The sequence below is a fragment of the Peromyscus eremicus genome, chromosome 2, assembly GCF_949786415.1.
Source record: "Peromyscus eremicus chromosome 2, PerEre_H2_v1, whole genome shotgun sequence".
In the NCBI taxonomy this organism is placed as follows: Eukaryota; Metazoa; Chordata; class Mammalia; order Rodentia; family Cricetidae; genus Peromyscus; species Peromyscus eremicus.
The window spans coordinates 22,972,777-22,999,467 of NC_081417.1; the positions used below are offsets into that span (position 1 = coordinate 22,972,777).

The 26,691-nt window shown below is 40.3% G+C and overlaps 2 protein-coding genes across 2 annotated transcripts; one reads left to right on the forward strand and one right to left on the reverse strand.

Annotated features, from left to right (window-relative positions):
• Positions 1-4,774: 4,774 nt before the first annotated feature.
• On the reverse strand, positions 4,775-5,083 carry LOC131904562 (NADH dehydrogenase [ubiquinone] 1 alpha subcomplex subunit 1-like). The gene has a single exon (XM_059255662.1). It carries the CDS (start codon positions 5,056-5,058, stop codon positions 4,846-4,848), a length of 213 nt encoding a protein of 70 aa, XP_059111645.1. The 5' UTR covers positions 5,059-5,083; the 3' UTR covers positions 4,775-4,845.
• An 11,314-nt stretch (positions 5,084-16,397) lies between these two features.
• LOC131904479 (solute carrier family 7 member 13-like) lies at positions 16,398-26,476 on the forward strand. Its single transcript, XM_059255612.1, has 4 exons — positions 16,398-17,082; positions 18,399-18,530; positions 25,074-25,435; positions 26,228-26,476. The coding sequence occupies exons 1-4, from the start codon at positions 16,398-16,400 to the stop codon at positions 26,474-26,476; spliced, it is 1,428 nt and encodes a 475-aa protein (XP_059111595.1).
• Positions 26,477-26,691: the final 215 nt, after the last annotated feature.

Here is a 26,691-nt window from a genome sequence, read left to right on the forward strand (position 1 = left end):
AGGTAACCCAGACTCAGAAATACAAACATGGTATGCACTAACTCATAAGTGGATACTAGATGTAAAGCAAAGGATAGCCAGATTAACAACCACAGCTCCAGAGAAGCTAGCTAACGAGGAGGGCCCTAAGAGGGACACATGGATCACCCTGGGAAGGGGAAATAGATGAGATCTCCTGAGTAAACTGGGGGTGGGGGGACAATATAGGGTAGAGGATGGGGAATGAGAACATAAGGGAACAGGATGGTCAAACTGGAACAGGGAGGGAGTGGGAGAGCAATGAAAGAGATACCTTAATCGAGGGAGACATCATGGAGATAGAGAGAAACCTAGTGCTGTGGAAGTTCCCAGGAATCTACAAGGATGACCCCAGATTAGACTACTAGCAATAGTGGAGAGGGTGCCTGAGCTGGCTTACCCCAGTAATCAGATTGGTGAATACCCTAACTGTCATCATAGAGCCCTCATCCAGTAATCGATGGAAGCAGATTCAGAGATCCACAGTTAAGTACTAGGCCAAGCTCCAGGAGTCCAGTTGGAGAGAGAAGAGGGATTCTATGAGCAAGGGGCATCAAGATCATGATGGGGAAACATACAGAGACAACTGAACCAAGCTCATAGGAACTCATGAACTTTAGACCAACAGCTGTGAAACCTGCATGGGACTGGACTAGGCCCTCTGCATATAGGAGATAGTTGTGTAGCTTGGTCTGCTTAAGGGGTCCCTGGCAGTAGGATTGGGATCTATCCCTGGTGCCTGAGCTGGCTTTTTGGAGACCATTACCTATGGTGGGACACCTTGCACAGCCTTGATGCAGGGGAAGGGGCTTGGACCTACCTCAACTGAATGTACCAGGCTTTGCTGACTCCCCATGGGAAGCCTTACCTTTTTGGAGGAGGGGTTGGGGGATGGGTTGGGCAGAAGGTTGAGGGGGGAGTGGGAGGAGGTAAGAGAGGAAGATTTGTGGTTGGTATGTTAAATGAATAAAAAATTTCTTAATAAAGACAAAAAATAAAAGAAAAGGATGAGTGAGTTCCTGAATCCTTATGGCAACCCGGTCCAGGTCAATTGTCCGTTAAAGCCATGGTCTGAGTCATTCCATTCAAAAGCAAACACAGGATGGCTGACTGGGGCCAGTGGCAGATTGAAGAAGGCATCCTTGAGATCCAGCACAGTATAAATGACCCACTCAGGTGGCAGGCTACTTACTAAAGTATATGGATTGGGCATTGTATGGTGTAAATCTTCTACCCTTTTGTTAACTTCCCACAAGTCTTGTACAAGTCAGTAGGGATTGGAATGGGGCTTTCTCACTTGAAGGAGGGGAGTGTTCCAGGCTGATTGGCAAGAGACAAATATCCCTTGTTCCCAGAATCCATTTACATGTGATGTTATTCCCAACTTGGCCTGCCAGGTCATGGGGTATTGGCGGACCCTGGCTGAACTGGCATTGACCTTCTGCTGCACTACGACTGGGACCACGTGCTTAGCCAGTCCCATCTTTCCTGCCCACATCCTGGAGTCTCTTCCCACAGTCTTTCCAGGAATAGATTGTTGTCAGTGTCTGAGGTGGCATGGCATAGAGCTTATATTCTTCCTCTAGTGCCATGTTTAAAACATGTAGGGGGCCATCTTCCCTGAGAACCTGCACTCCCTCAGGGCCATAGTGGATTTGTGCTCCCGTTTTTTGTCAGGAGGTCATGGGTATGGGCATCCAGAGATGACCATAAATGAGTGAGTTACCCATCCCACTCCTAAATCCACTCCTCTTCAGGTAGTCCATAAATATCAGTCGGTCTCAGTGGCCCTTTGCACCCAGGTCCTTTTGTTAGACAAAGGTCCCATGGGCTGTTCTAAGATGGAATGCTGTGCCCTATGTCCACCAAAAAATCTATAGGCCTCCCCTCCATCTTCAAGGTTACCCAGGGCTCATGGAGGGGACATGACCCCCAACATCCTCAGTCATGGAGTTCCTCTATCTCTAAGACCTTTGTCCCCTATTCTCTTTGCCTTTGTGGGCATTCATTCACTTCTTGCACTTCTGGCCTTTCTAAAGGCAGGAGCATGGCCATGGCTCCTTTTGGGAAGGGAGTTGTCTCCTCTTCCCCTTGCCATGTACTATCTTTCTGAGTTCTTTTGCATTTGGCCTTCCTTTCCCTGTGGCTGCCAGAAACTCTCTGGCAAGCCCCTTAGTCTGCTTATCTTAAGGAGTTTCTCTATTGTTGTAAACTTTCTCTTCTATTGTGACAAGCTCAGCCAGTTTCTTATCTGTAAACCCATCCAGCCATTGTAGCTTTTGTCAGATGTCTGGCGCTGCATGGTTCACAAAAGTCGTATTCACAGCAGACTGCTTTTCTCTCGCTTCCGGGTCAAAAGGAGTGAAGGTTCTGTAAGCCTCCCTCAGCTGCTCCAGGAAAGCTCCCAGAGTCATATCCTTATCTTGAACTACCTGGCCTACCTTGGATAAATTTATGGGCTTTCTCAAAGCTTCCTGGAGACCTCCCAATAAAATCTGGCCGTAGGCTTTCAGCCTCTCCCTATCTGCAGGGCCATCAGGATCCCATTCCAAATGGGTTAAAGGAAATGCTTCATCAATGTCAGCCTGAATAGCCTTGGGCTGGCCATTTGCCCCCATAACCAACTTCTGGGCAGCTGCTAGGACGCACTCTCTCTCCTTGGTTGTGAATAGGACCTGCAAAAGCTGCTTACAGCTGTCCCATGTGGGCTGGTGATTGATCATTACAGAATCTAACAAATCTAGCAGGCAGGGCAGAGGGTTTTTCTGAAAACTTGGGGTTTTGCATTTTCCAATTGTACAAATCACTAGTAGAAAAGGGTATGTGGTTCATATATTGATGACCTTCCTGATCTGGTGGCCCCATTGTCTGCAGGAGCAGGGCCACCACAGTGGAATCTGCCTGTGCTACTTGAAGTGCTGTCCAGACTTGGATATGAGGAGGACTTGCCATGTTTCCCTTCCCTTCCCAAGGGCCAGGCTCAGCAACAGCTATTTGTGTGTGTGTGTGGGGGGGGGGTACTGGTATGGAGGCTGGAGCATAAGGAGGTGGGTAGAACTCCTCTGGCTTATGATCCCTCTGCTGCTCTACCTCCTTCACTTGCAGAATCATTGGGGCTGGTGGCTAGAAGTGTTTCAACCAGGTGAGGGCCTCTCCACCAGGTATTGCTAAATCAGATGATGTATGACCAGGTCAGGGTGTCCAGGGTTCCAATATACAATATCTTTAACCTGATAGATGACTTTTTGGCCATCCTACACCAAGGGCCAGCCATTTATTCCTGCAAAAGATTGTTAGCTTCCCTGGACATAAAATTAGCCCCAGACTCTCCTCTTGGCAATTGAAGTCCTTGAAATAGGTCCGGACTAGGTCCACGGGGAGTGGAGCTTGCTGACTGCCCCATAGTATTTTTCAAGAACACAAAAGAGGATGAACAAAACATCATACACACACACACACACACACACAAAAACCCATCGGTGTTCAAAAAAGAACTGAAAAGATGCAGAAGGTTGTATCTTCATTGCTCTGCTTGATGGGCTGATGGGCACTACCTGTCACTAGGTGCCGCAACCAAATTCAAACTGGAGTCTCCTAACTCCAACAAATTGAAACTCCTGGGTTCCACCAGAAGGGAGCACTAAGAGTGCTCAGACTCCTGACCATGAGGAAGGTATTGGAGCACCCTCCCTGAGAGTGCTCAGACTCCTGACCAGGAGGAAGGTATTGGAGCACCCTCCCTGAGAATGCTCAGACTCCTGACCAGGAGGAAGGTATTGGAATGTCCTCCCTTCCTGAGCTGGTCTTGAGTTTGCATCTGGTCACCAAACCAGAACCAGTTTTTCTTGTCCAGTCACTAAACCAGAACCAGTTTTTCTTGTCTGATCACCAAACCAGGATAAAGACAGAACAAAGACACACCCAGACTCACCAGTCAGAGGAGAACAGAACTTGCTCTCCTAAACACCCCACTAATGAGTTTGGGGGTCCCCAGCATTCCCAGCCACTGCACCATATGTAAGGTTTAAGGAAATGCTGAAGGAAGACCCCAGACTCAAATAGTATGCAAGAACAATGAGAGTTTATTATACTATCATGCATGTGGAGTCACTCACCTGTACAAAATAGCAACAACCCCCACAGGGAAGTGCAAGCTTCTTTTAAGCACAGCTGAGGGGAGATTCAGGGTCAGCTACATAATTGATTAAGCAAGTAGAGGTCACACTAGTATATTTTTAATTAGCTGAGGTTTAGTCTTACTGTTTTTGGACACATCAGCACAAGCTTGGATGTGACTAAGAAGGTGGATTGCTGGGTTTGTCCTTGAGATACTGTGAGGCTGACTTAGGTCAACTGTGTTTGTTCTCTCCCTCAACCCTGAATGTAAGGGCCTTGTAGATAAATGGTCCTTTGTTGGAAAAAACATCGTTTGTCCTTCTCAGAGAATTGGAACCTAAACCCAGTTGTGAAAGTGGGAGAATTTAACCCATTCACACTGACCTATGAAGAGTATATGCCTAGGATTTGGGCAACTGAGTCAAGCACCTTAGACTTACATTTTCTCCCTCTGTGCAAGGAGTTAAGAAGTGTTTGGTGAAGTATTTCAGTGGAAATTAGAAACAAAACAGATTGTAGCTGACCTGAAAAACCAATAGGTACTCCTATGTCCAGAGGAAGACAAGAAAAACTAATTTTACTGTTTTTTTTTAAATTTTTATTAAGCATTACATAACATGCGCATAGTATATAATATGCTGCATTTGCCTTCTAGCAGGAATAGGTGACCATAGCTGAGTAGTTGTTTTTATCAGCCAGGAAAGTGCTTCCTTAGTCAATATTCTCCAAGCCCCTGCACTCATAGTAGCGATTGACTCCAGAGACAGGTCTATCTCTTTCCATCAAATACCACTGGCAACAAAGTCGAGCAACTCTTTTTTCCTTGCCCCCGTTGGTGAACTTGTGGATGTACGCAGTGGACACCCCAGGAATGGCCAAGCACATGCCCATGATGGCAAGGCCAGGGAGAATCTCGAACCACATCTCCTCACTGCTACTCGTGCTCCAAACCGCAGCCGTCTCCTCAGAGGTGACCGGGTTTCCTAATTTTACTGTTGAATCGCCTCTATCTCCCACAGCTAGCTCTCACAAGAGGCCTTCTTCTGTTCTCCAGACACAGGATATGTGCCTCTATGGATTGCCCCTGACTTCTGAGATATTTTGTCCTCTTTGGATTCTGTGTCCTTAGTCTTCATTGACCCAGGTGGCAGCCACTTCATATGAGACCCTTGGTTGTCTCAAGGTTTATACTTGGCATCATCACCATTCACACACATCTAGGTTAAAGATGCAGATGCCAATGTTGTGCCTGATTTTCTAAAACATCTGTCTGTTAGTGACTAGGTTTATTTAGGGTGGTGTAGTGTGGAAAGGGGCATGGTGAATAGTCTTGTCAATTTGGCAGCATCGATTTGTTAATTTGTGTTCCTCCAGGCACAAAAATGAGGGATTATCTTGGGTTTGGCCATGGCCAGACATGTGAGGGATTATTAGCATTTGACTATCAGAGGTAGGAAGACCTGTCCCCAAACTGGTAGGCACCATTTATTGGACCTGGGTCCTGAACATAATAAGTCAAAAACAGGTAGCTAAGCAGGAATATTCATTTCTTTCTTCTTTCTGACTAGGTGAATTCTATGCATTCTTGAAACCCAGATGTTTCAAGTTCCTCCTACTGTGGCTTCCCCACCATGATGCACTATACCTTCTACTGTGTGCCAACCTAAGCGTTTTCTTCTTTAAATTCCTTTTAATATGGCTTTTCATCACAGCAACAGGGAAGGTCACTAAGACAGACATCGTCTCTGTCTAGATCTGAACCACATTGTGATCTGAAACCCAGTTCTGCGCTTTCTGATTCTCAGATTTCTAGATCCTCATCTTGATGGAGAAACTATGTTACCACAGACATATTCAGGTTCTATTGAGAACCTCATTTACTTAAAAAGAGGGAAACACTCAACTTCAGTTTCCTCTCAGCTTCCTTCACTAGAAATGGAATCCTGAAATCCAGCATCCTCCAAACACCCTTTTTTCATCTTTGGATCAGGTCACATGGTACCCATTAGTCAACGAACTGTGTTCACCCACAGGTCAAGTGCCAAGTCCCGAGGACAGTGTGTTCTCATAGTGAGAACTTCATGTGTGGTCTGGATGTGGTTTATTCCTGAAGGGCATGTGTTAGAAGCTTGGTCGCATTGTGATGTTGGTCAGTGTGGGATGACTCATCCCTCATGGGCTTGAGGGCCAGACGGCCCTAACAAGTAAAAAAGATACTTTCTGAGAGCCAGCTTGGGTCTGCCTGATGGTCTTAGCAACAGCAGCTGAAACATGATCTGGAGATGACCTGGACCAATGAGAGACAGCCATGTCACACCAGCTGATGCATATTCATCAGACCTCCCCCAAGGGTGGGGTGGAGGGTATATAAGGCTTGCCTCTTCCTGAATAAACTGAGCTGCTTGTTCGGACATTCTCCCAGAGTCTGTGTGGTTTGACTCTGCGCCTACTTAGCCCCCACCCCCAAAGGGAACAACAGCAAGGACCCTGCTACATCTGGTGCCGAAACCCTGCTACGGGTCAGGAAGTGGAATTTGGCAGATGTGATGTCTAGTATAAAGCATGTAGGTCATGCTACCACTTATGATATGATTTGAGTAATTTAGGCCTCACAGTCTATTAGTTCACATGTGAATTGGGTTTTGTAAACAAGTGAGTCTGTCTGCCTTATTTGTTGTAGTTGTTTACTTTTTTGTAAACAGACACTTCCTGAACAGGGCCATCTCCCTTTCGTTTCTTGCCCTTGTTGTGGCACTGTCATTGAGGTCCTTGCCTTGGTTATTTTGCAATTAACGAGCAAGACAATCTAAGAATGTGGAATCCCAGTATTAATGGCATATTACAATTCTTGAAAACCGAACCTGGAACTCTGGGTTGACTCAACATCAGCTCTTCCTACTCCTCCAGCTGACTGAGCTTTCTCTTCTTTTTCTCTTCCTCCTCCTTCTCCTCTTCACATCCTCTTCCTCCTCCTTTCTCTCCTCCTCTGCTTTCTCCTCCTCCTTCTCCTATTGTACCCCCTCCTTCCTTCCTCCTCCTCCAACTCCTCCTTTTACATAATAGGAGCACATCAGTAGTGCTTTTGCCCTGACAGCTGCTCTGTGACTAAAGCCCATGTGATCATTGTGAGCTTGACGGGAGTAAGCTACGGAGAGAGGGCTGTTGTCTCAAATATCCATGTATGAAATAAAGAGAATGACTATATAAACACATATACACATATATACATATATCTCCCAGACGCCATAAAATTCATTTGTAAAAAGTTCTAACCAATACATATGATTATAACAAATGCTTAGAGGACTAATGATATTGAAACCAAACTGAACATTGTTCCATTTTTTTAGACCATGAAAATTTTAGAAACGAATTTCAAAATTGAAAAGGAATGATCAATATATTTTCTCTCCTGCTGATTTACCGTCTTTCTCTCTAAATGTAGTTACACATACTGTCTCTTACAATAAGGAAAACTCGTGTTAACAAGGAAAGGTTTTATAAAGTGACTATTTCCTCCTCAACATCATGTGATGTAGAAGATTAGCTTGAATGGTGCAACTTAATTAATAGTCAAAGGCTCAGCTGCATCCCTCTCATTTTCACCTCTGACTCCTTTGTCATCCTTTAATTCTGGTATCTTCTTACCTACCATGCTTGGTCTTTCTTACATTGCTCCTTTTATCAGTGCAATGTGATATATTTTTTAAAGACATTTTCCTTCTTTATCTTTGTAACACATTTTCATTCAGAATTCTGTGAATTTTCCCCTCAAGGATGCCAAACAACAAAATCAGCAACAGAAACATTTTCCAAATTTTCAGTTTCAAATAATTCCCTTCTTTTTTTCTTCTGTAAAAAATTCTTATCTGAAGCACATGACATTATATCACAGTTGCAATTTTTGACTCATGTCAAATTATAAAAGAACAAATAACAGTTAATTTTTCATTATTTACAATATTATTCCGTTCATATGTATAGGAAAATAAACATTTTTGGATAGTTTCTCATTTAAATTAAACATAGCTCCATCAGTGTTTGAAAAATAGGGCACAGCAAATTAACACACTTTGGCATGTAATAAATATTTTAAGCTATTCAGTCTTGGAAAATGCTTACTTTTGAGTACAGCATATCAGATGTAGACTCATAGCATTTTCATTCACAAAAAGAGACACCTAGTGGTGCAAATGAGTGAAACAAACCATGACAATCTTGCTAATTCTGAATGTTTGAACACAAAGGATGGAAGAATGCATTAAAACAGTGTTTCTTTTCCTATGTTATCTGAAAATATAAATACACATTATATAGCTAGATTCCAAAGCCAGGGTGAAAATAGCTCAACCATCCCTGATTTTAAAGTAATAGTTTATGAGGAGTAGATCTTTATCCTTCATCTGTAAATTATTACAATAAGTTATTAAGTTCCTAGCTCTCTTTGTCGGGTCTTCCACATGTAATGGTTCACTTTCTTTTTGGTAGGGATGGGGACTTGGGTGGAGTTCAATGGTACAGACGGCGCTTGTGTAGTAAATGATTTGTATGTAGAATAAATGGACTTAAAGTGGCCGAGGGCAAAGTTCCTCTAGATTCTGTGTGCCAGGGTTTAATTTTCAACTTCTTTGTCTGTAATATGAGTTTCAGCTTCCATGACTAGTGATATTTCTGTTTTTTAGATAGGATTTTAGATTATCTTCTGCACTTTAACTGATTGTATTGTACACAGCATGGTGCTGGTGTCTGCTAAGCAGTTACTGGGAGTCTTCTCAATGTCTAATAACATTATGAGAATGGACAAGAGAACTAGCTTGAATCTCTTCTTATGAAGCTGCTAATGCTGCTTCAGAGATTCTTAGTCACCTCATCTAATTACCTCCAAAGAGCTCCCTCCAAATACCATTAACCTATAAATTTGAGGATTAGTCCTCTGACATGTGAACAATCTTCAGAGAATACATTGGATTGTAGAAGCCAGAGGGGTCAGGGACACCACAAGGAACCCCACAGAATCAGTTAATCTGGGTTCATAGGGGCTCACAGAGACTGAACCAACAACCAAGGAGCCTGCATGGGATTGACCTAGGCCCTCTGCATATATGTTATAGTTATGCAGCTTGGTCCTCTTGTGGGACTCTTAACAGCAGGAGCAGGGGCTATCTCTGACTCTTACTGGCTTTTGGGATCCTATTCCTCACACTAGGTCACTCTGCCCAGCCTTAATACAAGGCAAGGTGTTTAGTCTTACTGCAATTTGATTTGTCATGTTTTGTTGATATCCATGGGAGACCTGCCCTTTTCCTGAACAAAAACAGAGGAGTAATGGATTAGGGGTGGGAACAGAGTGGGGGGAGAGACTGGGAGGAGAAGAGGGAGGGGAAATTGCAGCCAGGATGATAATTAAATTAAAATAAATAAATAAATGGATAGATAGATAGATGATAGATAGATAGTAGATGGTAGATAGAGATAGATAGATAGATAAATAGATAGATAAAAATAGAGGATATATTGGAACCATAGCTTTCTGTCCTTGCCTACAAATGTATGTTTTAGTCACAGGCCAAACACATTAATTAAATTCAAATAGCCTCAATCTAAACCCTTCTATCACTCACTCAAAAGGCCACTCATATGAATTAAGTGTGGGTCAGCCCAAGGCATGAGCTATCTTGGGGCAAATTCACTCTAGTTTTGAAAGTGTGAAATTAAATTAAATCACCTACTTCTAAATGCAATCTTGGGGTAGGCAAGGACAGACATGGCCATTCAAAGGAGAATGATAGGTAAGCACAGAAAGAAAACGGCCTCAACAGTGCTTAAAGCCAACAGTGAAACATTAAGTTTTAAACCTGGAGAATAATTTCTTTGGTTTATATCCTACGTCCAAGGATTTGCTGAGTTTAGCCCTCATTTCTTTCCATCTTTTGGGTTAGAGTCTCTTCAGTACAGCTCTCTTACTCTAGAATCATGCAGTTGGAGCCATCAGTTCTTGGGTCTCTATAGCTACCCTATTTGTGTGGATCTACTGCACACTTTTCAGGTGAGATTGTGTGTAGTTTTTGATTCTATGAGCTAGCGTTCTAGTGGGGGCTGTGAGATTGCTTGTAGTTATTAATTCTACGAGCTAGCACCCTAGAGAGGGCTGTCTGTGATGTGTCTGGTCTCACATTTTGAGAGGAGATTGTTGTACAAAGACATTGTTATACAGGGCTTTGTGCAGTGGCTCTATCTCTGCCTTGCCCCTCTCATAGGTAATCTAGTTGTGTTCCCTCAGCTCTTGAACTCTGCACAGGTATGGAATTATTACCATGGGAACATTAAGACTTCCTCATTCTTGTCCTTTTCTGAGAACGTGATGAACTCATACTGTACTCAGAACACTCTTGACCCCACTATTGGCATAGCTGGGCAGCCTGGGCTGTACTTTGAATTCCTTTCCTCAAGTGACTCTTGTATCTAGGCCTCCTGAGGAACTGAGATGATGGGTACATTCCATCTTGTGCAACTGAGAATGCCTGCATTTTCTGCCATATTTTCACTCTGTTTTCTTTTTGATAATATATTTTGCCATTGATTTCTCTTTCCCATCTCTTATTTAATCATAAACAATTAAGATCAGTCACAAAAGATGATTTTATGAATGCCTGTAATTCCAGCATTTGGGAAGCAGAGGCGGGAAGATTTCTACAGGTTTTTAGCCTGGTCTTCATACCAAGAACCAGACCATCAGACGTTATTATGTACTAGGCTGTTTCTGAAACCAACAAGCTAGGAATAAACAAAGCAACAAACTGAAAGTACTTCTATGAAAAGTTTAATGGTTTCATAGCTTTACATTTTTTTCTAGTGGTATCCCCATTCATCACTTCTTAGATTCCCCTTTAACCTGATCAGTTCCTGTGGAAGCCTGTGAAAGCTGTGAACTATGGATGTGATAAAATACAGAATGTTCTCACAAAGTGGACTTTAGAAACTATGATAAATGAGTGCACTTACAAGCAAGGACATGGCAGGAATGCCCTAGCATATCTGCACTATCTCTATAGGAAAGTGAAATACTTGGGATGAAGATTCTTGTTTTTGTTTTTGTTTCACATGACCAAAGATGATAAGACATAACACAGGCATATCTCTCATTGTACTATATTTGTTTAACTGTTTAATATGTTTTGCTTGGTTTAATAATAAACATGAGAATCTCTTCATTTGTACTACTTGTGAGCTCAGAAGCCCCTGGTATCACCACTCAGATCTTTGGAATATATCCTCTGATCCTCAAGACAGCCTTTCTGGCCATGGGGCAGGTGGACAATTTCCATATTGTCCTAGGACAAGGTGGATACAATGTAATCAAGTAATTTGCAACTTTACAGCAAAGAAGATGATTATTCCAGTTTCCAAAATCTTGCTAGACAATTGTGTATGAGACCTCTTGAGAATGATTTTGTCCTCAACCTAATAATTTATATTAATGATTTGGGAATTTCATACAATGCACCCCTATTATGTTTACTTCTCATTTTTTTTTTAGAGGAGGAGGTTGTCACAGAGGTTTCCAATGTCTCTCATTCTCAGTTATGTGTCTGTAGTCATTGGAAAAGAAGCTTCCTTGCCCATAGCAGCTGTCAGTAGCATGGATCATGGACTTAAACATTGTCTCAGACAGCCTGTTGGATACAGGACTTCAGCATGGTTTCTGGTGGCAGCTCAGATCATGGATATCCACATGGTCCCCAATTGGCACCATGAACCATCGTGGACATTAGCATGGCCTCCAGTGGAAACAAGGACCATAGACATCAATCAGACCTTCAATGGTAGCAGGAACCACAGAAGTCTTTCAAGGAGAGTTAATTTTAAAAAATACAGCCATTTTTCGTCACCTATATCTTCTTCTTGTTCAGAGTCAGTGAGGTTGGGCATTGTGTCCCAGGAAAGGACCTGTGGGAGCTCCAAGCTGCTATACACCACCGCGCCATTGCCAGCCACCCTGCTGGCACCCCAGCATGGCCAGCCTGCATGCAGCCTGTGGGCAGCACTGCAGCCCTGCCCAAGCTTCCATGGGTCTGTCTGACTCCTCAGAGCAGCACCTCAGCACAGTGGTGCTGGCAGCTGCTGCCATCTTGAATCCCAGAATGATTTTTGTGTATGTGTCTACATTTTAGTTAACATTCTGGTCTCAGACAAGCTTTGCATTTTTTGGAGTCTTCTTTTGTCTTTAGCCTTTACCAGAATAACTTCAAATTCCTTCTAAGAAAAAAAGTCTTTGTTTTTTACAGGCCACAAGAATATACTATAGAGATTCAGCTGTGTGTTTAAGCTAAACTTTGACCAGCCAAGGGTCTGTCAAAAGGCAAAGACATTTATTATGAATATTTGGTATTATTCAGCCTTTAATATTCCAGCTGTCTTCTGCTATGAGATCCTTGGGTGCCCAGACCAATTGGCAAACAGTTCAGCTCCCCCGACCTGCTGAACCTACTAAGTTACTAACTCCCCTGCTGAGCTTAGGAGACAAGCTGGCAGGAGACACCTAGCTTTGTTTCTTGTGCTAATGAAACTCAGACCATCCCCTCGCGTTGAGGAGGCCTAGTGGTTCTCCAGAGCAATTGACTGAGAACAAAAAAGGGTTTACTTATCAAGGTGAGAAGTAAAACAACATTCCTGAGGAGGCAGGGAACAAGGTGCCCAGGGAAACAAAGGGCAGGCATTTGCTGTAGAAACAAACAGAATGGCACGGCAAGAGAGAAGAGAGAATGACAGAGGTTCTGTAGAGGGTAAACAGATCTCGGGTAGAGTTTTCTGAGTGCCAGGAGTAGAGAGTAGCAGAGATTGAGAAAGAGGATACAGAGGATGAAGATAAGGCTGAAAGCATAGGAGTTTAGTCGTTAGCAAGACTGTGAGCTGGGGGACTGGACGGAACTGTAGTTATGGAGACAGGATTTCATCCCAGAGAAATAAAGTAGATGGATATAGAGCTTGGTATGTCTAGAGTTATTCCTACCTTGAATGCCTGGTGGAGCTATAGCTGAATTGATAGAATTTTGTCTTCGAGGAATAAAGTTAACAGATATAAGAACATAGTGTACGTAGATTTTTCTCTCTCAAATAATCCTACACTGAATGTAGCTAAGCTCCTAGACGCTGGGTATTCCATATTTGTTAAAGATCAGTTATGGTAGACAGAGGCAGAGAAATTGTGAATTGGAAGACATCCTGGTTTCAAAGTTATTATGTAGCTCAGGTTAGCCTTGGCCTCTGCATACTTGCACGTCCTGAGTATCGACTGGGCTTACAGCCTTGCCAAACACAACTGCTCACACTGTCTTAATTACTCTGTTTCATTCTACTTTTGATTTCAAATTGAGCTCTGCTTATATAATTTACAGGCTTATCAACTCATTAATACTTGTATCATATGATTTATGACTTATGGTTCACTTAGCCTATATTTTATCATGGAGGATAATACACATTGGAAAGAAATGACTGGGTAAACTGCTCTTAAGACTCTATCTAAAAAACAATCTGAATTTTAAAATGTTTGATGGTACTTATGATTAACTTTAAAAATCAAATTATTGTTAACGATGACCGTGCTTTTAATAGTATCATATCTCTCTTAACAAAAAGGCAAAGATAATTGTTGAAATCAGGCTATGCCTTTATCTTATTTACTCCAAATTGTAAAAAAAAAAAAAGATGAAAAAGAAAAAGAAAAACATTGGATGTTTAGGCTGTGCCTTGGCCTGGGAGACTGTGTTTTACAAGCCACTTTGACTCTTTGGCCCTGGATGGACCCAGAAGTTAAATATCTGTCAAGCACCACCCACTGAGCACAGACTGATACATGAGTTATGCTTTGGAAAGAGAAAGGAGCCACTCTATGGGGTGATGTTTTATTTGTGCTTTAATAAAGTTTGCCTGGAGATCAGCAGAAATAGCAAACCATTTTAAGTAAACATAGAAGTCAGGCAGTGGTAGCACATGCCCTTTATCCGGTGGGCCTCTGTGTGTTCAAGGCCACACCAGGGAAAAGAGCCAAGCGTAATGACACATGCCTTTAATTCCAGTACCAACCATAGAGACCTGGAGGCCTGTACAGACAGGAAGTGACAAGGAAGTGAGGTAGCTGGACTAAGATAGCCAATGGGAGGGCAGAACAGCAAGGCAATAAAGACAAGGTTAAGACAGAAAGTAGCTCCCACTTGCAAGCTGCAGAGGTGGTAAGGTAAGGTTGGCTGGTGATTATTCCCATTTCCCTGATCTCTATGGCATTCACCCCTGTATTTGGCTCAATGTTTTTTATTTAATTAGACCATTTAGAAATTCATCTACAACCCTATAATTTATCAAGGTGAAGAGACACTGTAGGGGTATATGGGTATGTTAAAATTATATCAGAGAAACCAAGTCCCTAAACTTATCAGACCATGTTAAGCCAAGGAAATGATGTAATTTCTTCACTTGGACCCCATAATGTGATGGGCGTCTAATTTGCTATGGCATGGTCCCACACCAATGTATCAGTTGATACCTGCTATGTACATCATGAGCCTCCAAGCAGAAGATTCCACAACTGTCCTCAGAGCTTTGACTCAGCATTTATCCTTGCTTCTGATGTGACCCATTCAACTGCCTGCCCATCTATACCTTGAACTTGGGCTTGAACTTTCCATTTCCTGATCCCAGACCCTATCTTAGCCTTTAACCTTACATATGGACTTCTTAAATTGCAACTCTTAACAGCTCCAGAAACAGCTTCCCCAAGACAATAATCTGGTTCATTATCTTATCAACATAGACTCTCTCAGCCTAAATCAGAAATATATGAACTCTTATCAGGTTCTTTCTTTAACTTGTACTCATTCTTTAAAATGTGTGTGTGTGTGTATATATACATATATATGCACAGATATATTTAGAGTATACTGTGTGATATGAGAGTTAATATTTGTAATTAAGATTAAAATAAGAAAGCTTGCTTTCATGTTGGCCAATCTACCAATGTAGGTGGAATTATATAACAAAGTGTCTGTGAAACTGCTGAACCTTGTGAATTTATTGCCATTCAATAAATTCTGACATTGTAGAAAGATATAAAAGTGTTCATATATGTTTCTGGCATAGTGTTCTTTTGACAAAAATCAGCTTTATTTCCTTAATGATCTATAGGTTTATGGAGCTGGGCATTTCAATTTAAAAAATCATTTTATTGTTGACTTTTAAAACTTTTTACCAAAAGATATATTTTCTATAAAATCTTCTGTGCCTGGATACTGTTAAAGTATAACTTACAGTATAACTTTTGTGAACAACTTTTCATTATCCTACAGCTCAGATTGTATTTTTGAGCAGAAGAAGACCATCAACATAAGCTTTCTTATCAGATGGGAAAACAAAATAGTTTTAAAAATTACATCCATATTTCTTTTTAAATATTTTCTGTACAGCTGATTTGATAGGCTATTTTTCATGTTAATTTGAGTTATTATCTCATGTCTTTTAGTCTGCTGGAGGCCAGTTAGGACAGATCTGCTGGTCATGAATGACTTAGTTTTTCTTTATCTTGGAATATCCATTTTTCCCCATCAGCTGTGAGAATTGTGCTGTGCATGGAATTCTTTCTGTTATTTCCTGGACATTGTCATGGCCCTGAACATTCACATAGCTGTCGGGTATGTAAGGTCTTTTTGGAGGTCCTGTGGACATCTTCTCGAGAAAGTCCATTATGGAGTTTTGTTTTTCCAAACTCCTCTCAACATAGACAATTGCTTTAAACAGCCACCACAGCTGGTGGCTTCAGACTAATGACCTTAGACAGGCATTTCCCCACTGAGCGAGTCAGAACAATCGATTTGTGCCGTTCAGTTAGAGCACTTTCTAAGAGCTGAGAGGTATTCTTAGAGCCTGTCTTAGAGGTAGGAACAGTGTTCCAGCCTTGGGAGTTCTGGCTGAGCTTTACACTGTAATCGCAGCCTGTCTTCTTAAGTTCCTTTCTTTTTCAATTGAATGTCCTATTTTGATAATAATTAAAAGACAAGTTAAATTAAGCCCTTATAGGTAATCTATTTTATTTCACTTAACTGTGTCACAAATACTTTGCTAATTATTAAAAGTAACCCAGTTTGAGGAAAATTAAACAGATGGGCTACGTGATTTTAAAATTTCAGAGAGTCCATGAACATCTCTTATAGTAGTACAATGAGACATATTTAGAGATTATAATTTAGATAGAATTAATTTTTTCAATTATAATGGATAAAGGAAAACAAATAAAGCTCAAGAGAGACCTTGGATATTTCTGGGGGGTCAATTTTCTAATTATTAATATAATTGGTGCAGGAATTTTTGTATCCCCCAAGGGGGTGCTGGAGTACTCTTGCATGAATGTGGGAGTCTCCTTGTGTATTTGGGCTGCCTGTGCGGTGCTGTCCATGACCAGCACTCTCTGCTACGCAGAGATAGGGATAGCCTTCCCATACAGTGGGGCTCACTACTATTTCATCAGGAGATGCTTCGGCCCTTTCATGGCCTTCTTGAATCTTTGGACCTTCTTGTTTCTGGGCCCAGGGCTAACTGCCAGTCAAGCACTGCTACTCGCCGAGTATGGCATTCAGCCTTTCTATCCCAGCTGTTCTGCTCCCAATCTACCAAAGAAATGCCTTGCCCTGGCGGTGCTGTGGATTGTGGGAATTCTGAATTCTCGCGGTGTGAAAGAGCTGTCATGGCTTCAGACAGTGAGTACCGTGCTGAAGATGGGCATACTGGGCATCATTTCCCTCAGTGGCGTGTTCATGCTGGTGAGAGGGAAGAAGGATACTGTGGGAAGACTTCAGAATGCTTTTGATGCAGAGTTTCCAGAGATCTCCCAGATAACAGAAGCCTTCTTCCAAGGATACTTTGCATTTTCAGGCGGGGAATGCTTTACATATGTAGCAGGTAATTATCAATCTTTTTTTTTGGCGGGGGGGAGGAATCAGTTCATGGCCGATATAGTGCATGTATGAAATGAACATCTTTCATTGTATTTTGAATTTAAAGGATTCAACTATCTTCCTTGACTTTCCCAATGTGTTTATGGAAATCGGGTGATTACTTTCATGGCAAAACTTGTCTTTTATTGAACAATCTCTCCTTCTCTTCTTTCTTTCCTGGGACCATATATTTGAGACTCCGAGTGAATCTAGTTTTCTTTCTGTAATGTGTAAATGCTCAGGTCGTGGAAATAGTTGCCCCCTTGGAAGTGAATTCAGGAAAACCAGATTGTGCTGGTGTAGTGACCATAGTGCATTTAAGTTCTTTGCTACTTATTTAGGTTCTTTACCATTTTTGCTCATTTATTTTTGGGATTATATTTTCCTATAAAATTTTTCCTTTTGTTGATGAATGTTCTCTCTCTCTCTCTCTCTCTCTCTCTCTCTCTCTCTCTCTCTCTCTCTCTCTCCCTCTCTCTCTCCCCTCTTTCCCTCTCTTCTCCACTGTCTCAAAAGAGGTTATCTCCAGCTTCTACTTGAACCCAGTTTCACGTTGTTGTTTTTGTGCTAGAGATGTTTCATGTTTAGGTAGCTCTCTCTGCCATAAAAGATCTAGAACTGCTTACAGCACCTTGAATAATGTAGAATTTCTTTCAAACAGATGACAGTAAAGGGGGGGCATGTAAAGCTCCTTTCTTGAGGTTAAATCTCATGAAGTTTCTGCTCACCTTCTGTTCCTACACTCTGAACACAGAGCCTACTTTCCACTTGAAGATGAAGGAAGGGTACAAATGGAACAAGAATCATGAGCCCATACTCTAGTGTCTTCAGAAGAGGATCAGTGTGCAAAAGTTTGACTCTGAGTGTGTGTGTGTGTGTGTGTGTGTGTGTGTGTGTGTGTGTGAGAGAGAGAGAGAGAGAGAGAGAGAGAGAGAGAGAGAGAGAGAGAGAGAGAGAGAGAAGGGGGGAGGGGGAGGGGGAGAGAGAAAGATGGTTATAGAGTGGACAGAAAGAACAAGGTCCAAAATTTGACACATGAACAATTTTTTCTTTGTTTTTTTTGAGACAGGGTTTCTCTATGTGGCTTTGGAGCCTTTCCTGGATCTCGCTCTGTAGCCCAGGCTGGCCTCGAACTCACAGAGATCCGCCTGCCTCCGCCTCCTGAGTGCTAGCATTAAAGGCGTGAGCCACCACTGCCTGGCAACACATGAACAATTTTAAAGATAAATTTAAGTTATACATTTTTAAACAAAGACTAATGTTTCTCTTTATCCATTATAGGAGAACTGAAGAAACCCAATAAAACTATTCCTAGATGTATATTTACAGCACTGCCTTTGATAACTGTGGTATATTTACTGGCTAACATTTCCTACTTGATGGTTCTGACTCCCAGAGAAATCCTCTCAACAGGTTAGTATACAAATGACAAGACAATAAATGAAGTGCAATCCTTTCAATACAGTTAAGTGTCATTTTTGCTATTTATTACAAATTCATACTGATGATTGTTCTATATTGAATCCACTCATTTTTTAATCTGGTTGAAAAGCATATGATTTGGTTTAGAAGCAAGATTCATGATCTAGCACAGCCTTGCATTTTCTGATAACCTGGAAAAAGTATGTATAGTGCTGGCAGATGTTTTAGATCAGATTCAAAACATTAGCTATTGCTTTTGTGATCTCAACAGAGTGATACAATGCAATCAGTAGTAGGATTTTTAAAAACTTTCAAAATGTTTGCTTTTCAATAATTTGAGTAACACCAAGAAAGACAAATTCGGAATTTATGATATTGGTTGAGTGAAGAAACACTGGGTGTCAATTGATAACTATGATTAATATATAAAATATTTATCTTAAAGAACTCTAAAATTTTGTGGTGGATAAGGACCCTGAATATGTTGAAAATTCTTTAGAAATTCTTGTCTTACAGCCTAAATTTTAGAATGAAAGCAAAAAGAATATACCAGGTATTGTGATGCTTACCTGTAATTCAGAATATGCAAAGCCGTGTCAGGATGTAATGACTTTAAAACAAGCCTGAATAAATAGACAGACTTATATATGTACGTAAGTATGTGTTCACAAATTGAAAGACTATCATGAGATAAATAAGCACCCTAAATCCTGAATTGAACAACAGTTTCAAAGAATAAAATGAAATACGGGTTAGAAAAAAAGTAAAGCAAGGAAAATTGAATACCAACAATTTTCTCATACCATCTTTCAACTTCTAGTTATCATCTTCTGAGATAAATTTATCACAAGGTGTTCTGAAACTAACCCATTTTGAGCAACTATTCTTATTTTGGTAAGTGTCTGAAGCATTGAATGTAAATCTAAGTGAAGCTTTAGAAAACACACTATTTATTGACATAAAACTACATTTTATGTAGCATTATATGGTGGTTCATTATATTATATTCAGTGTGTAATACTAAAAATCATTATTCTCATCTCCATAAACACAATCGTTTATTTATTTGTGGAACATTCAAGCCTAAGAAAGGTTTAACAACAGCAAATTGCCTCAAGTGGAATGTGACTGCTCTCCAGAATGTTGTCTTGTGGTGCATCCTTCCAGGGTTGACATGTTATCAGTCTAGGTATCCTAGTGATGAGAACATAAATGAAACCAAGTTTTTGTGGGAACAAACCAAATGTAACCCTGGATAAACCTAGACAGTGACTCACTAACTGCTTTGACTGTTAGGGCCCATTTGTAACTTTAGCTGTGGGTGTGACCACAGCCACTGACCATCGAGAATGGCTGCTGAGATTTCTTGAGGCTGGTATTTATTATGCCTGACAGTGTTCTTGACATATTGATCATTTATGAATTGGAAAGCTTTCTCTGGCATGTTGTAATGATTGAAGTCATTGTGTAGTTAGCACAATAGTTCGGGATTGTGTGGGAAACTTGGGAAGTTTCTGACTAATGTTGCTAGTAGTTTGGTTTTTTACTGCTTCCTCTTTGGGGCTTCTAATCCACAGACTTAATGTAAACTCCAAATTACTATATGTAAATTTTAATACCTATTCATTTATTATATTAGGAATTTAAATTAAAAAAATTCAGAACCATATGTAAAAATGTAGATTTATGGAAAGTCACTGTATCATCAGTTATGGCAGGACAAAAGTAAATATCACCAAAATAACCAGTAGTTTCCAGTAAATGACGTAAGTAAATCTGTATAACAGAGCACCCAGAGCCTTGAAAAGATGATGTTGTTGGTGGATACTAAGAGGACAATGGTTATAATGTATGAATAACAGAAATGGCAGACTCTAGATTCTCATGAAATAGGAACTTGTGAACAACAGTGGTCAGCTGGGATGGGACTGTGGGTGATTTGTTATTTATTATTAATACTAAATTTAAATAGGTTCATGACTTATATGACTAGTGTGGAAAGTTATCAACAAAAAAAATAAGCACTTAAAGTTATGAGTTCAAAGGGTTGGAGGCAGATTTTGTCACTTGAGCATAACAAAAAGACCTCACAGTTATGTAAAGGAAATGTGGGATATTTATAACACAGTATGAACTGGATGTTACATTTTATTCAAGGCACAGTGGATGAAATTATGACAATCTGCTCTAATAGTTTCTGTGTAAGGTGTTCAAGTCTTAGTGTCAGATCTCTCACCTGTTTCCTTACTTATTGTTCCCTTAAGGGAAAAAATGAAACTTACATTGTGAAAAGTTCTACAAAGAAGGATGTCCCATTAGAATGAGGGATGTGGACATAGCATTGTAAGGATTCCTGGGTCCACCATTTTTATTCTAAGAACAAAAGTGTTCCAGAAATCCTGCTGACAGAGTGTTCACACAGTGTTCTAGAGGCTTCTAAGCCATGCTAAAACTAGGGGATATTAACCTATGCAAGACAGTGTGAAACATAAAGAGGTTACGTGGAGACAGAAGCTAAGGCTTCCTTGTTCAGGCACAGCTGGTAGGAAGCTTGTCTCAAGTGCTAGGTGTGTTTAAGGGGTTGGATATGTAAGTGGAGATTTTAGAATTAGTTTCTGATAGATAGATAGATAGATAGATAGATAGATAGATAGATAGATAGATAGATAGATAGATAGATAGATACATTCATTTGTTGGAGGGTAACTTTGTAAAATTTCTCTCATTGAAGAATGTATACACTCCTAAGTCCCACCTCTGATACCTCAGTGGGTAATTATAGAACTATTTAGAACTGAACATGAGAGGGGTTAAGTCAAATATTTAAATGCTGTCATTCCCAGGGGTACCATGTCTGAATTATTTTACTTTCGATGATTTTTCAGTAAGTCATTTATTTCTTCCTTTTCCTTTTTTGGATACTCAGGCTTGCTGTATGCCCTGGGTTGCCTGCAATAAGCTCTTTCTGCCCCCTGCTGTCCAAGTTCTAGCATTACAGGTGTGTTCCACCAAGTGCAGCTTTAAAGCACATTGTCTATCTGCCAAAACACTAAAAAAAAAAGTTATATAAATCTATCAATACAGAATGAGTACATGATTTATGTTTAAAGAACAGACTTATCTAAAACACTTATATGGACGTGTATGTGCATATAATCAAAGTATGTTAGAAAGTGAACAAAAGCAAATTCAATGTTCATTTTACCAAAGACATGTATGAAGTAGTTTTTAAATGAAATAAATATGGAAATGAATAAAACAATGAAAATAATCATTTGTTGAATAGAGTTAAGATGAAGGGAGGAGTATTGTGAATAACTTTTTCCACTCAATGCTGGCAGAGCTACACATGGCCTGTCTCTGGTTTTCTTAAATCACACTGTAGAACACTACCAAGAAATCAAGGGAGATTTCCATTGCAGTGTAGGGAAATCATTTCTAACTCTACCTGAAATGTGTAATGTGAGTGTTTTGGGGAACAACAACAAGACATTACTTGAAATTAATTAGAGTTGCAGCATGAGATTCTTTTAAGTAACACCCCAAATTGTGGGAGATTCAAGAGAAAAGTGATGTGACACTCAGGTCTTTTTAAAATGGGTTAATAGCTGGGCATGGTAATATGTGTCTATAATTCCAGAACTTAGGAAACTGAGACATGAGGATCATGAGTTTGAGGCTAACCTGAGCTACACAGCAAGTTCTCAGACAGTTTGAATTACATAGAAGACCCTATTTCTAAATGAAAAACATTTGAAAATCTTATGGCTTGTTACGGCTCAGTAAACTGAAGTCCTAGGGACTTCCTAGAAACCAACTACCTATGCATAAAATGATGACTCAAAGGACACCTACCTCCCAAGGACATTAGGCTCCGCTCTGCTCATTCTCTTGAAACCTGAAGAATTGTCACTCTGTTAGAATCCTCTGCCCAGCAACACGTATCTACATAATGCAAATTTGCCTCAAGCGAATTCCCACAAATGATGGATATTGGTGGTTTTTGTACCACCTGGCATGGTTAAACCAATGTTCATAATATCTCTTCACCTTGAAGCAACAAAGGAAATAAAAAAGAATGTTCTATACCAGTTGGTCCACTACAGGAGTTCCCAGCTTCAATGTCATCAACAATTTGGAGTGTGTGAATTTTGTTTTGGGGTTCTGGGTATTGAACACAGAGCCTCACAGATGACAAGTATTCTGACATTGAGCTAATTCTTTGAAACTGTCCTGATATCACCAGAACACATGACTGCTACTCACTAGGATGCCAAGAGCAAACTGCTACCTAATTTATGGAACATCAGACAACTCACCAGACACTGTCACATGACTCCTGAGGAGCAAAGTCACCTCTAGCCGAGAACCACTGTTCAGAAGCTTAGACAAGCTTCAGAAGTTATAAGTATTTTAACTATTTGTAATGTCTATGCTCATCTTCTATGTACTTTACATTGCACTAACGATTTCCTCCCAAGTGCCCGCCTTGAGGAGATTTCTACCAGGGTCCAGAATAGATGCTACAAGCAGCTAAGGATATTAATCTGAGGGATATTCAATGAATCTAAGCACACTGAGCTCTTTAGTTCATTCACTTTATTCTTCTAAGTCAATTCTATCTACATAGTTTCTTTTCTGTTTTCATAGTTAGCTCTTCTCAGTCCCTTCTGCTCTCAGTCCCTTCAGCTGTTCTCATGTCTATCCAGTTGTTTCCATCTTCATCCTCATCTTGTTCTTCTCAGTCAATTCCCCAAGTGCTGTGAGGGAACCAGTATATATACACAAGCAGTAATTCTTTGGCAAAGCAACATGAGGTTTGAAGTTTTCAGAGTTGCAGAGAGAGAGGTGATAAGCAATAATTGTCAGCTTCCAATTACAACCCCAAAGGGGAGTGACTAAAGGGGAGTTCTCTGGTAGGGTCAACTAAAGACTAAGGTCAATCAGGGAATTTATGTGCTCAAACTATAATCTAGAAATGGCTAGGTAGAAGGTTAGGGGTCAGTAAGTCACTACGAAGTAAACTGTCTTTGGTGCCGCTTCTACCCTCACTCACCCCCAACCCTTCCACCCCCACTCATCCTAGATGCAGCTGCTTTCTCATAAGGAAGGGGACATATGCTCGGTGGCTAAGCAACCTATGTAAGATCATGTAGCATTTGGTTAGAAAAGCACCTTCATTCAGAGTAATTGCTGAGGAGAAAAATCTAGCAATAGCACCTGGCTGAGGAGAAATTAAAACTTAGTTTGCACAAGAAAGAAGCTTGGCACCCTGGCCTTGATGGCAATCTCCTTGAGTCAGTGGAAAGTACTACTTTAACTCAGTAACTAGCAAGTGGCTAAAACATCATCCCAGGAATGTGAGCAGTAAATCTCTTAACCCGGGGTGAAGGTAAGGAGTTGAAGATTTAATTGCTAGTGGTTCTTTTCTTTATCTGTGGGTGAGATGAGCTAATGTTTATCTATGTGCAGTTTTGTCCTTGGAAAAAAGTATCTTTGCTGAAATACTTTTGCCCAGAGAATGGCCCTGGCCAGATTTATGTTAATGAAAAATAAACAAAGCTGGGAACAGTTATCCAATTACCCCAAATGTATAGGGAAAGTTGTGCCCAAGATTGAGATGCAATCGTGAGATTACATGTACACATAACATGTAGATGCACGGCAAATGGGGAGAATCATAGCTGTTATTGCACAAGAAGTTTACAACTAGAGACAGCCAGTTCATTCAAAAGGCAGTAACTCCATAATGCCTTGCATGATGGTTTCCTCTAACAGAGCCTTTAGTTCCGATAGGTTAACCTTCTGAACTCTAGTTGTCACTGCTGTATACTCCATGGACTTTTGCTGCCAGCAGCTCTCAATATTGCACTGTAGTTGGATGAGTCTCATTTCTCTGTAAACCGTGCTCTGCTGCCCTTTTCTGACTCTGGAGGAGTTTGTCAGCTTTCTATATGCTAGTTTTAGACAATAAGCATGCTTTCAATTATTCCCTCAACACAATTAACACATTTCTTAAGTAGTTACTAAAAATTGGGCTGGAGAGATGGCTCAGAGGTTAAGAGCACTGGCTGCTTTTCCAGAGGTCCTGAGTTCAATTCCCAGCAACCACATGGTGGCTCACAACCATCTATAATGAGATCTGGTGCCCTCTTCTGGCTTGCAGGCATACATGCAGGCAGAACACTGTATATATAATAAATAAATAAATTTAAAAAAAAGTAGTTACTAAAAATTAACTATGTTGTGCCTGTCAATGAATGAGTTAATCATGCTATATACAAGATAGGAGGGATCTTTGTCTTCAAGAAGTTCCTGGTCTTTGCGGGAAGACATTAAAAAGAACCATTCATTGTACAGTGTGATGAACTAAAATGTACATAAGCCTAAGTTATGACTTAAATGTGAAAAAGGAAATAACAAAGTTAAAATCTCTTCTTAGATTTTCAGATTTTTTTCTTTGTAAAATATTATTGTTTTATCATTAGATTTTCTTTCTCAACACACTTGCTTTTGTGTATTTTTTCTCTGCAGATGCTGTGGCTATTATATGGACTGACAGAGTTTTTCCACGATTAACATGGACTGTTCCCTTTGCTATTTCTGCCTCACTGTTTAGCAACCTTGTGATTAATGTACTGGAGTCATCAAGAGTGTCCTATACTGCAGGCGACCAAGGCCAGCTGCCCTTGATGTTTAGTACCCTTAATGTTCACTCATCCCCCTTCATAGCTGTGCTTCTAAATGTCGGTATGGGATCCATTGCAATCGTCTTAACAAACTTAATTGAACTGATCAACTATCTTTATTTTATGGATTCAATTTGGACTATGTTATCCATGATAGGAATCCTGAAATTGAGGTACCAGGAGCCCAATCTACACAGACCTTATAAGGTAAAAATGGCCTGGGTAAATTTGTTCTGTGTGAAGCAAGATACTTAACTGTATTGAAGGAATATATTCAAAAGATGCAGGAGTATATAGGTTATCACTCAGCAACTTGAGAAGCAAATAATGACAATCTGGTCTTTATTTTTATTTTAAATTTTGGTTCATTGGTTTTACCTAACAGAAAACCTCTAAAGTTCACTTAAGGACAGGGCATTATGAGTCTTTTGACATGGTATTTCTTTTTTTAGTTATGTTCCTATCTGTGCATGCCATTATCCTCTACAGTCAGGAACAGATTTAACAAATGAGAAATAGATGCTATTCTGAAATTCCAACACTTCTTGCTTAACAACAAATTATATCTCTTCAACTTTTCTACTTATGAACTTTCATCCTAGATGAGGAAATAGTTTATAGGAGAGGGGATGGTTCTTTAATCCTAGAAGAAATCTTCATTGGAAGATTGTTGGGATCTTCACTGTGTCCTAAAAACTCCTTCTGAATAAGCCATGCCATCTATGCCCACAGTGGTCATCTCTTCAGCAAATGTTTATGACTATTTCCATTCATGAAGACTCAAAATAGACGTTCATTCTCTCAAACCACACCTTCACCAACAGGAGTCTCCAACACTTTTCTTTTTGGGGCGTTTATCTGAGTGCTGAGCATATCTGCCTAACAAAGTATCTTATTTGGTCTGATTTTATCATTAGCATAGTATTTTTGCTTGTAGATATATAGCTACCACACATGGATTTTCACATCTAATTACTTTATTAAATTTTATCTTTGTAGGTATTTTTGCCATTCACAATCATAGCAATGGCCATCAGCCTGTGCTTGGTCTTGATTCCCCTTGTCAAGTCTCCAAAGATGCATTACATCTATGTGCTCCTCTTCCTTCTCAGTGGACTGCTGTTTTACGTGCCATTGATACACTTTAAAGTGAAGTTGGTTTGGTTTGAGAAGCTGACCTGCTATCTGCAATTACTGTTTAATATTTGCATCCCTGATATATCTGATAAACAGACACCCTCATTTTAAAAACAAATTTCAAATAAAAAAATTAATGATGGTAACTTTCAAAACTGATATAATGTAAATAAAAGTACCCAAGAAAGGCTTGGCTTTAAAATAAGGAAATAATTGTTACATATGACCAAAGCCCTGCTTTGATGCAAAAATTTAAGTCTCAGTTTGTGCAATTCCATATACAGATGAAGTATTTTCCATTTTTCTGCTTATTCTCTAGAGCTTCC